This window comes from Metopolophium dirhodum, chromosome 5 (genome assembly GCF_019925205.1).
Source record: "Metopolophium dirhodum isolate CAU chromosome 5, ASM1992520v1, whole genome shotgun sequence".
NCBI classification, from domain to species: Eukaryota; Metazoa; Arthropoda; class Insecta; order Hemiptera; family Aphididae; genus Metopolophium; species Metopolophium dirhodum.
The window spans coordinates 30843736-30858261 of NC_083564.1; the positions used below are offsets into that span (position 1 = coordinate 30843736).

The 14526-nt window shown below is 30.6% G+C and overlaps 1 protein-coding gene across 2 annotated transcripts; it reads right to left on the bottom strand.

Moving 5' to 3' along the window:
* Positions 1-4470: 4470 nt before the first annotated feature.
* Positions 4471-14308, bottom strand: LOC132945131 (pyridoxine-5'-phosphate oxidase). Of its 2 annotated transcripts, XM_061014785.1 has the most exons (6): positions 13910-14308; positions 9761-9917; positions 8532-8631; positions 8233-8286; positions 5993-6192; positions 4471-5414 (listed from the first exon to the last, which is right to left on the bottom strand). In XM_061014785.1, exons 1-6 carry the CDS (start codon positions 14007-14009, stop codon positions 5252-5254), a joined length of 774 nt encoding a protein of 257 aa, XP_060870768.1. In that variant the 5' UTR covers positions 14010-14308; the 3' UTR covers positions 4471-5251. The 2 variants fall into 2 exon arrangements, with proteins under 2 accessions (XP_060870768.1, XP_060870767.1); XM_061014784.1 differs by lacking the exons at positions 4471-5414; positions 5993-6192; positions 8233-8286; positions 8532-8631; positions 9761-9917 and adding an exon at positions 12292-13660 and having other exon boundaries at positions 13910-14285.
* Positions 14309-14526: the final 218 nt, after the last annotated feature.

The following is a 14526-nucleotide window of genomic DNA, read 5'->3' on the forward strand; positions in this document are numbered from 1 at the left end:
ATATGCTTACCTTTAAATTAAATAATAGTAAGACCAAGTCAACACACTCAGGTACGTCCTTTTAATTTATAATAATCTTATTATAATATATAATATATTGTAATATAAATATATAATTCTTGAGTGTAATCTGTTATTATTAATAGTGTAATTTTTGAGCAACTTGACCGATTGAGATAAAAGTTATACCAATAGATTCCTTGAGTCTTGGAATGTGTTTCTGGCGTATTTGTTCAATCTCTACAAGTTGAGGGGTAGCCCAAGTCTCAACATTAATTTTATTTTATTTTTTCTTTATTTATAGGGTAAAATTAAATTCTGTTCGTTGGGTGATGGTAATCATATTTTGAAAACGGTTAAAAATCGGTCCGATTTAGCTAATTTAATATTATTTTTTTTTTATGTTCGTAATTGTATTGTCCGAATAAGACTTTTACGAAAAGACACATTGGAAAAGTTGCTTGGAAGAGGTCATCACACAAAGATGTTGAGATTTAAGATGAAAATAGAAATTGTTTTTGTTTACAAATGGTTACCATTGATTACTCTAGCAAATTAGGTAAACGCAAGCATCAAATTGTTGTACCAGTAAAGTCGAAAGAGTAGTATGAACCACTTTTGTTTTGTAAAATATGCTATATCTAATCTGCCCGGGAAAATCGCGAGGGTACCCCGACTACGATTTGCCCGTTAACTAAGGTAAGTACACTAAAACCAAAGTACACCAATATATAGAGCTATATTTTATATTTTTTTTCATTTTTTCACGGGCGAAGTTTTATACTTATACGATGAAAGTTGGTTTATCGGAAGTTAATAGACTCAAAAACTACTACAGCATTTTAAATAAAAGGTATATCAATAGATTACTTGAGACTTGGAGTGTGTATAGCTTATTTTTTCAACCCCTGTAGATAGCTAAAAAAATCTTACACGTGAATTTTTTGGGATTCCTAAAAAAGATATTGATTTTGTTTATTTAAATGGTTGTCTTTGGTTACATATCATATTAATATTATAATATTAGTAAGAATATCACATTGTTTTTACAAATATATACTACCAGCAAGAGAGATACGACGAAGATTTAAAGGACTTCCCTAAACTAATTCCCTGAGGCTGCCGGGGCCCTTATATATATTTTAGCAATTTATAATTTTTTAAAGACATTCAAAACCATTCAGTTTTTTTTAGTTAATTTGAAAAAAATATTAGCTATACCTATAAATATAATACTTACTGAAGTGTTATAACTATTTATCATTTTTGTTCGTGAAGTTTATACCTATATTTCTCCATACTCTCCTTGTCCTATAGTAAGAAATTGTTATATATATATAAAAAACAGTAGATCAATCTCGAGTTACCGAATTGTACAACTTAAAATTCGCATTGTCAATGGCTTAATTGATTGCTGCCCTCCATGGTTGAAGTGGCACAATCACATCGACCACATCAACCTTTACCCCTAGTAAAAAATGGTTTGGCGGAGTCGATGATATTATCTAGTTTGCCCATTGAACCTGCAGGTTTACCAAGTATGTTCGTACTACTTTTATTTTCTTCTCATATAGTCATATCGTTACGGACCATCGTTGGTATTTTATTATTTTAACATCTGCAGTTATAACTTACCTATATAGATACGTTTTTTATAACCTTTTAATCAAACGCTATTTTGATGTACCTACAAAGTATATAAGTACATTTTACCATCATCCGATTGAAAGTATCTAAAATGTAGAGAAAAACTTTTATATAATAGGTAGTTCCACAACTTTTTACTTTTTTATGACATTTTGTTATAACTAAATACAATTTAGTAACAGGCTTATATTTTTTTATTTTTTATTTTTAATGCTCATTAGTTATTGTTATGTGTATTGAATTAGTTATTATAGGTACCTAACTCATATAATTTATTTGAATTTCATACAATAAATATTGGGGCCCACTGATAGACAGAGGGGATCAAGAGTCCTTATACTATTATAGATTAAATATACATTGTAAATGCATTCATCTTATATCTTATTAGTAAAGAAATACAATCACAAATGTATTATGTATATGTATAAAGTTTAACAATTTATCACTTTTATATAATTATTATTTTGTACGCACTCAACTACGTATTGAGCGCGTACAAAATAAGTTTCTTTCCTACCTATTGCATTTGTTAAGGGCAGTGGCGTTGTTAAGGAGGGGGGAAGTGTAAGGGGTTTCCACCCCCCCCCCCCTCCCCATAGGTTAGGGTTATACATTTTTTATATAGAAATTATCCTAGTATTTACACTTTTATTTTAAGAAAACCAATTATAAAATCGGTAAATGTAATAATACACTAATACACGGGTAGATCACCCTCAACATGACTGCAGCCTAATCCGAGACTCTTTCAATATCCCAACACTGTCCTCATGTCGTACCGAAGTCGATCGTTGCTTCCTTACCTCTCTCCTCGATAATACTATACTATACATTAATATTATACTCATATAGCATATACCTATGATATACCTATATCTACTATAAAAAGTTTGTTCAGGTTTAAAGCGTTTCACACTCATGAACTTACAATATAGACATTTAATTTAATTTAAGATAATAAAAAAGAACTGATTAACAAAATAAACTATAACTAAGGAAAAAAAACTTAAGTATTTTACACTTTAAACGTACTCGACGTACCTACTCAAGGGAACTAATACATATGCGATAAAAATAAATTGTATTAATATTAATTACCTATAATGTTTGTATTTACGCTCGATCGATATTATATTAATTGATCCTATAATATGTGCTGATTTGCATACAATGTTGAGTGTACAATATATAAACATTATTTCCTTTACATAAATTATAATATACATCCCGTACAATTTACATAACTATAAAAAAAAATGTACCTATAATGATTTACATCGTATTGAATATTGATTCTGTTGATTGCGTGTATCAGGACCTAAGTGATTTCTTTTGGCATTGTTAACATTTAACACCGATTGAACAAACTGGGAAATATAATATCTCATAACCTTTACTATAATAGCTCATCGGTCGTATAAGGCGTACCCGCGTACCTATAGTGTGATTTAATGTAAATTATTATAAAAACAGTAATATATTATTACGTAGGTCGTGTGTGTGCGTGTAGATATTGTCTTTACCGTTTAAACAAGCCAAAATGAACTAATAATTACAATTTAGGTACAAACTGAAGAAATAATATGGAAAACTAGTGATAATATTAATTATTACTATACGTTATGCCGTCATTATCAGCTCGTATTGAACATTACCATTACTTTTATATTAGATTTTTAACTATTATTTATACAATAGCAGTTTTAAAGTATTTTTAAATATCTGTATATTTTGTATCCAATAATACTAAATTTTATTGATTTTTAAATACGTATTTCATACACTTTTTTACATAATTATCTTTGTCTGTACGACTGTATTAGGTAGGTATACCTACTTGAATACTTTTATTAGGTATCTTCCACAAGACCGTAAAAACTAATAACGCACAAACATAGATAATGTTCTTACTTTTAAGTTTGACAATAGTTAATTAATAATTCACTATAATGTTAAGCATCGAATAGGAAATATTGTATAGGTAGGCGTTTTAATACGCGAAGGTTAAACATACGATATTATACCTATTCAAAGAGACACGTGGTATTTACGTTAAAATAATTCTATAATAATGAAATAAATAAAAAAATTAGGAAATATAGGTTCATCACGTTTTTAATGCAATCGAATATTAGGCAATAATATTGTCAACGTAGTTTCAAGGACTTCTGTATAATGTACCTTTACTTATAGCCACCATAGGTGATTCTTGATAATCAGACAAACGATTTGAGATGTTGAAAGATAAAATCATATAATATTACATTTCGTAATCTTGCAGCTCTCCCCCCCCCCCCCCCCCATGAAAATTTCTATAATTTATTTTAATACTTCAAACTCAAATTATGAAAAAATGCAATAGACAATATTTTTGATCAAACAGAATTAAATAAATATAAAGGATTGACTTATAAAAAAAAAAATTAAAATAAGATAATTTTGGTTGATTTCGTAACTATGTAATATATACCTACTTGGTACATAATTGGTATATTAATATACTATTATAATAATGACCACGATGATAATTATGACACTTTAAATTCATTAATATTGTGCTAGTAACATATTATTAGAGCTGCGTGTAGTTATATGCTCGTATTATGCACAATATATTATAAATTTATGTATTACACAGCCGATACACTGGTATAGTTTTTATACATAATATTGAAATAACAGCACTTATATCAGTTAGTTGTAAGTATATCATCAGTGGCATGTAGAACATATTTTTTTTTTTTTTTTTGGGGGGGGGGGGGTTAATTAAAGGTAATACAACATTTGAGCCATTTGAGGCCAAAAAAAAACTCTAAACCATTCATTTGTCATGTTTTATTTTATTTGTTGAAATATTAACAATTTAAAAAAATATATCATTAGAGAACAAATTCTTAATTGATTGGAAGGACAAATCAAGTTCGATTCGATGTATTAATTTCGAACGACGCGTCGCGACGCCCAGATTTGTATTGAATAAGCAATCTAATGTTCCTCTTCTACGATGTTCCTGAATCAGTTGGGTAGGCAATCCAACGAACCGCGTATAATGTCAAGCAAGGAAAAGGCAGGTGGTGGCAATCGGAGTGAGAAATAATATTATTATCATAGTGGAACGGAAGCAGTTTATATAAAGGGGTCAACGGGATGGAAGCTAATTATATATTGTGATATCAATCGTAATGCTATTGACTGCAAAGTTTTAACTGGAACCGCATGCCACAAGGGAATTTTTGATTCCGCTTATAAATTTGACATTTTCCGGTACTATTTTACCGTTTACTTTTCAAAAAGCTCAATTTCCTTGCATAAAACTTGCATATTTTGCGATGGTAATAATTAAATCTCAAGGATAAACATTCGGAAAAATTGGAAATGTATTTTGTAGATATATTTTGTAGTTTGATTTTTTTCATTATTATTATTATTTAATATTAATCAATTTATTATACTAGCTATAGGTACATCACAGTACATCACTATTTAATACGAAAAAAAAACCACAATTTATTGGAAGTTTGTGTTCTTATTATTATAATACATTTATGTCGACACACGATATATAGGTATAGATGGTATAATATGTATATACGACGCAACGTTACGGCGAGAGACGGTAAAATACCCAACCATTTTCGCCGGCGTGACTGGCGATTTGCTTTTCTGCCGCGTGCTCAGCCCTTTCGAAGACGATGCGATCGTGCAGCCTGTCACTCTGCCCTTGCCAAAACTCCATCGTTTTGGGAATTATTTTGTAGCCGTTCCTGTAGATAAAAAATGGGAGTTCCACGCAATAAGCTCGACCAAATCGAACATTTATAGAGGCGTCTCATCTCGCGGTATTATAGTTTTGTATAGAGTTGTTGACGATTTGTATACATTTAGGGTAGAACTGTTGCAAGGGAGGGCTTTGGGGCAAGAGGTTAACTAACCCCCACTCCCACCAATTTCAGAAATATAACTGACCACTTGCTCTCCCACCAGAAAACAATTTAACTCATAATCAGATTAACCTATAATGAATGAAATTCTTTTCCACCACTATAATATTGAGTATATTATACCTACTGACTTAAAGCAAAACGAAAGAGAGGTTTGAGGGGGTTCTGAATGTCACGATTGGCAATAAAATATAGCAAATATTTTTCACTGGTAAATTGTTGACGTAAGTCAAAAAAACATTTAAGTACATCAGAAAGAATTTCGGTAAAATTGTAGACAAGCAAAATTTAGTGTATTCGGTAGGTATTTCCAACCATGAATATCATTAAGCTCTGAACAGTCTAAACATATATTACGCCGATACACGGGCACACGGCACCGCATAGACCCATCTGCTTACCAATAAGACGGTCTGGGCACTCGTTTTTCGGAGAACTCAACTTCAAGCTTTTCATTTTGTTTGGAGAGTGACTCTCTGCTGCTTATTACTGTGCTCTGCCGACTCACATGAGCACCGATTTGGCTGCTTTTCGGTCTCGTATCGAAATATTCAGTGGACTCAGTTTCATCGATTTTCTCCACAGCCCCTTCGATCCGTACCTATAATACGTACATTAAATATATGTAAACGAAAATGTATTCAATAATGTTAATGTCTACCTGCGCGATTAACTATTGGTTTCGTTTATAATTTATATCTTTAATCTATACAATGCAGAGTTCGGGACTTTTAGCACTATTACTATAACATTTTAGTTGGCCTATTTTAAGGATTTTGCCCAAAATTGTCTTAAACAATTTTCTTTACACATATTCATAGGTAAATTATAAAAATAAAACAATTTCGATTTTTCAACAGGTTAAATAAATTAGATAGGATCTAGTATCTATCTACCTCAATTAGTAAGTTTAGTTTGGCAATGGTAAGAATCAGGGCTTTGCAGACGAACGTAACCCGAAACTCGAAACCCGAATTAACCCAAATAAATAGCATAACCCGAAACCCGTATATACAAAACCGATTGAAAAAAATAAACACCCGAAAAACACCCGAAACCCACATTATTAAAAATTAAGTGGCATATCAATTTGTATGTATTTTTTGCAACTAACGCGACTAAGATAAGAAGATAATACTATAATGGCCGTTCTTACAATGTCCGGTTAAAGTTACCTAACCGAAAGAAAGAAAAAATAATGATAATAAGATGTAATAATATATTTTATACAGTTGAGTAATACTATAGGTAAATTAGTCATTTAAATATTTAATTTATCATCAATTTATGTACTTTATTATTTTTAAATTTTTACTGTCCAGACTTTTATTGTAAAACTTAAAAGTGTTGACTGTTAACTGTTAAGTAATTATTAATTTGTATTTTGTATATTGTATTCTGTATTTATATTTTATATTGTAAAAACAATTCAACTTAAAACTTAAAACTTAAACGTGTTAAGGTTAAAAAATTGTTTTTGCAACTGACAAAATAATTAATTAAAAAATAAAAAAGACATTGATGCTAGATGATTGTTTTATTTTATTTCACAATATTCAATAATAGACAATAGTAATTGTGTTGTCTAATCTTCTCAATCAAAAATAAATGTAACGAAAATATGTTTAGTTCAAAATTAAAATATGTAATAGGCGAGAACTTTCTTTTATAGAAAAAGGACTGAGTAAGTACTAAGTATTAAGGCTTAATAAACTAATAACTAATAAGTATAAATATTTAATTTAATATTTTAATTTTTAATTTTTTAATTATTTTTACTTTAAATATAAAATCAGATTACTAGGTATATCAAATTTGCATTGAAAATCTCATGTTAATTGATATAGAACATGTCTTTTTTTTTAACACCCGAATTAACCCGAATAAATTTGCATTTAACCGTAACCAGAAAAGTGTATTAACCCGTAACACCCGAATTTTCTTTCAACACCCGAAAAAATGATTCCGGTGCAAAGCCCTGGTAAAAATAATTTTTTTAATTTTAATTACTTTTTAATAGATTATTATATATATTTAGAAAATTATGTGGAAAATAAATGTTTTTCTATTAGTTCATATCCAAATATTTTACTTTTATAGGATTTACATAATGTTTCATGTGATATGTTTTTGTTATTTGTACACGTTAAAATGTATTTGTTTAAACAAATTGTGATTATTCATATATATATTTAGCGCATATAATTCAATTTTTGAAGCACATACAAGTGCATATTTTCCGTTCTAGTGCAATAAGTCCCGAACTATGATGATTAACATAGAACAGCAACAGAACCTCGACAGAAATATCCTATAGCAGCCTGATTAGCAGGGATGGCAAATCCATGGCACACGATAACATTTTGAGAGCACGCGAAAAATTCTAATATTTATATTATACACATTTTTTTTTTATTTTTAATAATTAATAATATCACAATATATGTATATATTAATATCTAAAGATTGAATAATTCGAATACCTAATCGTTATATTTACCGATAAATAGCTGTATATGTTCCTTTTTCAAATTTAATGGCACAATCTAAAACAAAAATTTGGCACGAAAGCGTAGCGTCAAAATAATATGCCAGGATGCCACCCCTGTCAATATGTAATGTGTTATAAATCTAAACTTACCGATCGGTCTAACGCGTCCCAATATATCGTCATGGCTGCTACCGGGTTTTCTTCCTAGAAATTTTAATATTTTAATGCTTGTACACCTTTATATAGCTATATGGAGTGATCGAAAATCCTAGTTACAATAGTCCCATTACTCGCAATACGTTCAGTACTATTAATACTCGATTTGTTGTTCCGCAGTACAATTCAATTGCATATAAATACATAAGGTACCTATATAATTATAAACGATGGCATATCCCGTGACAATTTATATTAATATATTATATAAGACAAGGTAATGAGGTACTCACGATTTCTCGGCCCTTGCGGCTCTCTGAGTTTGTAAAAAACGTGTAACCCGATTCGCCGAAAGCTTTAAGTAAAACAAATCTAGCCGACGGAATACCAGACCTACAGAACGTCACAAAAATATACACGCTATGTTATATACAGTAGGTACTAAATTACCAATGAGTAATTATCCAATAAGTTTTCTTAGACGTATTAAACATTAAAATATTCCTAGAGACTAAGCCAATCCATTAGTGAAAACTAGAAATGTTAAAATTCAAGTACTTAGAGATAAACGCGTACTTACATACAAAGGGGGTTCTATTTTCTAGTACAATATATACTAATATATAAAGCTATAGAGTTTGTGTGTTTGAACGCGCTAATCTCAGGAACTTTTGGTTCGAATTGAAAAATTATTTTTTTGTTGGATAGTCCATTCATCGAGGAAGGCTTATAGGCTATATAACATCACGCTACGACCAATTAATAGAAGTGCTCAAACAAGGATTTTGAGATTTACGATGGAAATATTTGTTTATAAATGGTTATATAGGTAACCTTGGTTATATGAGAAATAACTAATAGAAATAGAATTTATTTATTATTGGTTGCTATTGGTTAATCGGGCAGATCAGGTACAAGCATGCATCAAATCGAATTTCCGTACATTGCCTACCAGGGTGGCTGAGTTGCACTTACTGCAGTAAGTTACACCAAAAGGGAGTTGAACAATCACAATTTTTTTGTCATTTTTTATGGGCCACGAAGTACACAGGATCAGTTATATTATATATAAGTGAATATTTGTGTGTAGATCTCTGGGAAGAAGATAGGCTAATTTTAAAAGGGTTAAATTTGGTTTTTTTTATTCATCGGATTTTAGTACGGTTAGGTTAGGTTAGGATTTTGTACTAATTGATTATATTAACCCATCGTATTATATCAAAATAAACTTGGTATAACTTTGATACTTTAGAGTTAAATGATACACTTCCGTACAAACAGCACTGGGTCCGTGATCTACAGCAGGTAGATTGCCTACCTTTATCAGGTACTGCTGTGAATCAGAATTTTTATTCCAGGCAACAGAAAAGTTAAGATAAATTTTGAACACCATACACCGAATATTAAATAACGAATTGAACAAAGTTTGAGTCATATAGAGTTGGTACATTTAACGGGCAACGAAGTGCACAGGATCAGCTAGTATTATGATATATATAAAGTTTATAGTAATCTGTATTACTTAGTAGCCGTAGCCAAACAAGCAGCGTTGGGCTGTCTCACGTCGTCGCGTTCCGAAGCTTTTTTGAACCATATAGAAAACAGCTGATGTGGATTTTTCGATTCCAAATTATCTTCGAGCAAGACATCGCCCTTGTCTCTGTACGAGACCCTCAACTCTGCAATAATAATAATAATAAATAACAATGTCGATGATATCAATAGCAAACAATATGTGTGCGAATAAAATCAAAATCCTACACCTGGACGACATTAGTGAGTATAGTGACTCAATGACTTGTCGCCCAACACTCAGCAGCATAGGTATTCATCAAGACCTTATTTTTAATGTAAAAGAGTGTACTTATGTACTGTACCTATATACATGTGCTAAAGTTGATTCCTAAATACGAAAAAAAAAAAATAATAGAGGTACCTTCTCAATTATCGTTTTTATAGAATTATACGCCAACTGACAATTAGATACCTTTTGCAGTCCTTTTGTACGGATATATTAATATATTGAGCAACGGCTCAGTTTATTCTAGTTTTTTTTTTTAAATAACTAAGTTTACGTTATTTAATTATAACTAATGAATAACTAATTAATCCTATAATAATTATAGTTAATACTTAATAATATTATATTATAGTAAATTAAGGTGGTGAGGGGGAGAGTTTTAACATTTAAAAATCTACGTAGGTATACCTACATTAAAATTATTTATTAAAAACTCGTGTTTTAAAATATTAATTGCAACAATATGTCAAAATATTATATATATATATATATATATATAAGGGAATTCACCCAGCCTATAGATGGTGCGTAGAGTGTACCTACCTAGTAATTGAGTATTTGGATAGGTTATTGCGAAGGTAATTGTAATAGATGTGTTAAATTTGAATTCAACGATAAATCATTACGAACGAAAAACGAGTGGAGATGGTTTGTCTGTTTGTCAGCAAATATTGCTAAGGATAGGTATTTGGTTATATTTATGTTGGCAATTTATTTATTTTTCTATTAGTAATAAATAATAATATTATCTATGTTAGTTTAAACTTATTTTTGCCTAACAAAATAAAACATGCCTACATTATAATATTATATTATAGTACCTACTTAATTATTACAATATTATACCATATAATAGGTACATACGACCTACCTATTATTAGGTACTAAATGTCGGTAGAAACAACCCTCATAATTGAAAATCAAACCATTTTTACCACATCAAAAAGTGTCCAGACACAAAAAATATAAAAATGAAGTGATAAAACGAAAAACACATAATTGTAAGACCAATACATTCATCGCTCAGAATCTAAAAGGATGATTCTTATATCATTCTTATATCTGTTATTACAACTAACAGAATAAATAAAATATTACCTAGTGAATCTGTTAAACAAATATGTTATGCAAACAACCATATAGGTTAATTACACCGGTGAACCTCAAAAATTGAATAATTGGAGTACCTACATGCTCAAATACTCTTGTACAAACAAGCCCATTAAAAAGGGAATTTTCAATATTCTGTAGGAAGCTCAAAACATAGACAAGACAAAACAGCTGATCATCTTCATTAAAAACTTAAAACTAGATAATTATTGTAAACCACGTATAATGTATGTATATAATGAAAACAAATTGAGGTAAACAAACTAATGAAAGTTAACAGTTCAAGTGTTTAAGTATGTGTAGTAAAAATATATAAGGGCCATCGATGTCTAGATACTTAGTAAATAAATATATAAATAAATTATATACTTAATTTTATATATTTCTATGCCAAAATATTGTATATTATAATATATAATCAGTTATAAAGTTTGAAAACATTATTGTAATCAAATTTAATAATGGTGTTAAAATAATATCATCTAGTCTCAAAATTGCAATCTTAATAATTCTAAAACGATAAACTTTAAAAAAAGGTTATCTTACTTCGACAAATTATCTCTAATCGACGTATAACTTGCAAGTATTGCATCAACCCAACAATAATAATTTATACCTAATATTTTAAGTAATTATAGAAAAATGATATCATTTCTCTTTAACAGATTGATCAATAATCCCTATTAATTTACAAGAAATATTACGTTAACAATATTATATTGTTATACTCAAGTAAATACTATTACATTTATAAGTAGGTTTAATGTTTCAAAATAGATAAAATATTCTTCTATAATTTATCTAGAAAATGTTAAGCGATGGTATTATACTAATTTTTAAATTACATAATATATATTTTAATTATTACCTAATTATGCATCAATAACATTCAAATGTGAGAAGTATTATTGTATTAAAAGATAAAAATCATAAATTTTTATTACTTAATACCTATGATATACCTGACATAGCACAGTCTTAGTAATTTATATTTTACTTAAAACCTATTTGGGAAAAAAAATCCTCAGACAGATAAACTGATAATTATTGATTGTTATTTGTTATACTCTTTAGAAATATTGATTAACGATTCAGCAGATAATAAAATAGTATGAAATAATATAAGGACAACTAAACAAATATTGGTAGACAGACAATAAAAAACTGTTTATTACAACATTTGTTCATTCACAAAAAAATCAGAAATTTAATTGACATAAAAAAAAGTAAACAGCATAGGTAACATATTATTCTCAGATAACACAAGAATTGTACTATTTAATAAACAATACCAATTTTACCAGAAAAGAATTAACATTTCCAAAAACTTCATACATTGTATTATGATGGGCACGAGTACATCCCATAATTTTTGCTATAATTGAAGTAATAAATCAATAAGTTGAACAAAATGTGAAAAACATTTAAATATCCACCCCTAAAAATTGTCTAAAAACGGTGATAACATAATATAATAAAATTGTTCTACAATGCATTAGTTTAATATTTTAATTTATTTAAAATAAACAGTAAAAATTGTCATTCAATCATTACAATGGCACTGGAAATGTCGCTCTTAAACTATCGATACTCTGAGCGTAATAATCGGGTACTAACTCCAGTAATTTAGGATCATCAGATTTGCTCCACTCTTCCACATCTTTCAGGCTATTAACACCAGTTAATACCAACAGTGTTTTAAATCCACAACGTTTACCCAACAGTATATCAGTGTTGCAACGGTCACCAATCATTATTGTCCTTGAAGGGTCAATTTTATTTGTTTCCGTTAAGACATTGCATATATAGCTTGACGGTTTGCCAACAACAAATGGCTCTCGTCCGGCGCAAGTCTTGACAGCACACACCAGACTACCAGTACCAGGCATAACTAAACCTGTACCAGCCACTGGGAAACTCTCATCAGTGTTAGTTGCCACAAACAGGACATTTTGATCCTTCAAGTAGGATGCAGCTCTAAATAGTTTAGGATAACTAAGATGTTCGTCAAATCCAACCAACACAGCACCAACGTCGGGTTCGAGCTTTATGTTTTCAACAAACGTGGGTACAGAAGTTTTTAAATAATCCTCGCCAACACCAAAGTGTTTTATATTTAGTGCATCTAGTTCACATGCGATAGCTGGAGATCCGATCACATACACTTGCTTAGATGGATCGAGATTGGCCTTCAAGTATTTTGCGGCCAAGAAACTAGTACTGACCACTTCGTTGGCCAGGGCTTTGAATCCCAGTGCATGAAACTTCTCCAAGAATTGTGTGTGCGATTTAGTGCTGTTGTTGGTGACAAAAAACACCTTCTTGTTGTCCGCCTTAAAACCGTTCATGACTTCTGTGGCCCCCTGTATAGTGTTGTTCAGCAACCACAGTACACCATCGCAGTCGGTGAGTACGGTGTCAAACGAATTGTAAAAGTCCCGCCGGCCTTCAGCGGACAACGCCTCAATGCATGTGGACGACATCATCTTGGGAACAGTCGCGTTTAATGTCCTAGCAAAGAAAAACGACGATATTGATTTGGCAAACATGGTGACCGTTGCAGACACACTACTAAAAGGTTATTTATGCACAGAATTGTGTAAAATGGTCGGGCGAGTGCGTTAGAGGAATATTACAAAAACTAACATGCAGCGTCAAAAACAATAATAACAGCAACTTAAAGTATAAATTACTTAATTATAACTGTCAACAATATTCATCTAGGAGACGAATGAAATCGAAAACAGATGGACGACTTACGTGCAACGTTTGAATCTGCCATACGAATCGGACCTGTGGTCGATAAGCGACGTACTCTGCCGCACAATTTCCACAGATTTTGTACACTCGAGACGATCATATGATCATATTATTATTATGTTCAGTGGGTGTGGGCGCGCTGTTATTTAATTGTTTTTATTAGTTATTACAGGAAATCAAAAATCGGACGAGGGACCAAAATACTGTGAAGAGTCAAATCCGTCCGATAAAGTGTAGAGCGATGGAAGCGGGTGAATGACTGACGAGTGACGAGAGGACTAGTCAGTAGTCAGTGAGTAGAGTAGAGAAGAGTTCAATAGTGGTCGGCGGACGGACCGCGATGACGTAACGTCCTAATCAATGTGCCCCTCAGAAATGTGATAAATAATTAATAAAGTTGCCACGAGCGTTGTCCTGTACTGCAACTACATCGACAATCATCTGCCACGATTATAATAATTTAATACTCCGAACGCATACTGCCACAACTACTACGACTATATACAACTACTCCGAAAACCGAAATTCTATATTATAGAATTAAATATTAATACAAATCACTGAAATAATATTTAAAAAAAAGTAGTCCCTAAAAGTGGCCCACGTATAGATCTTAT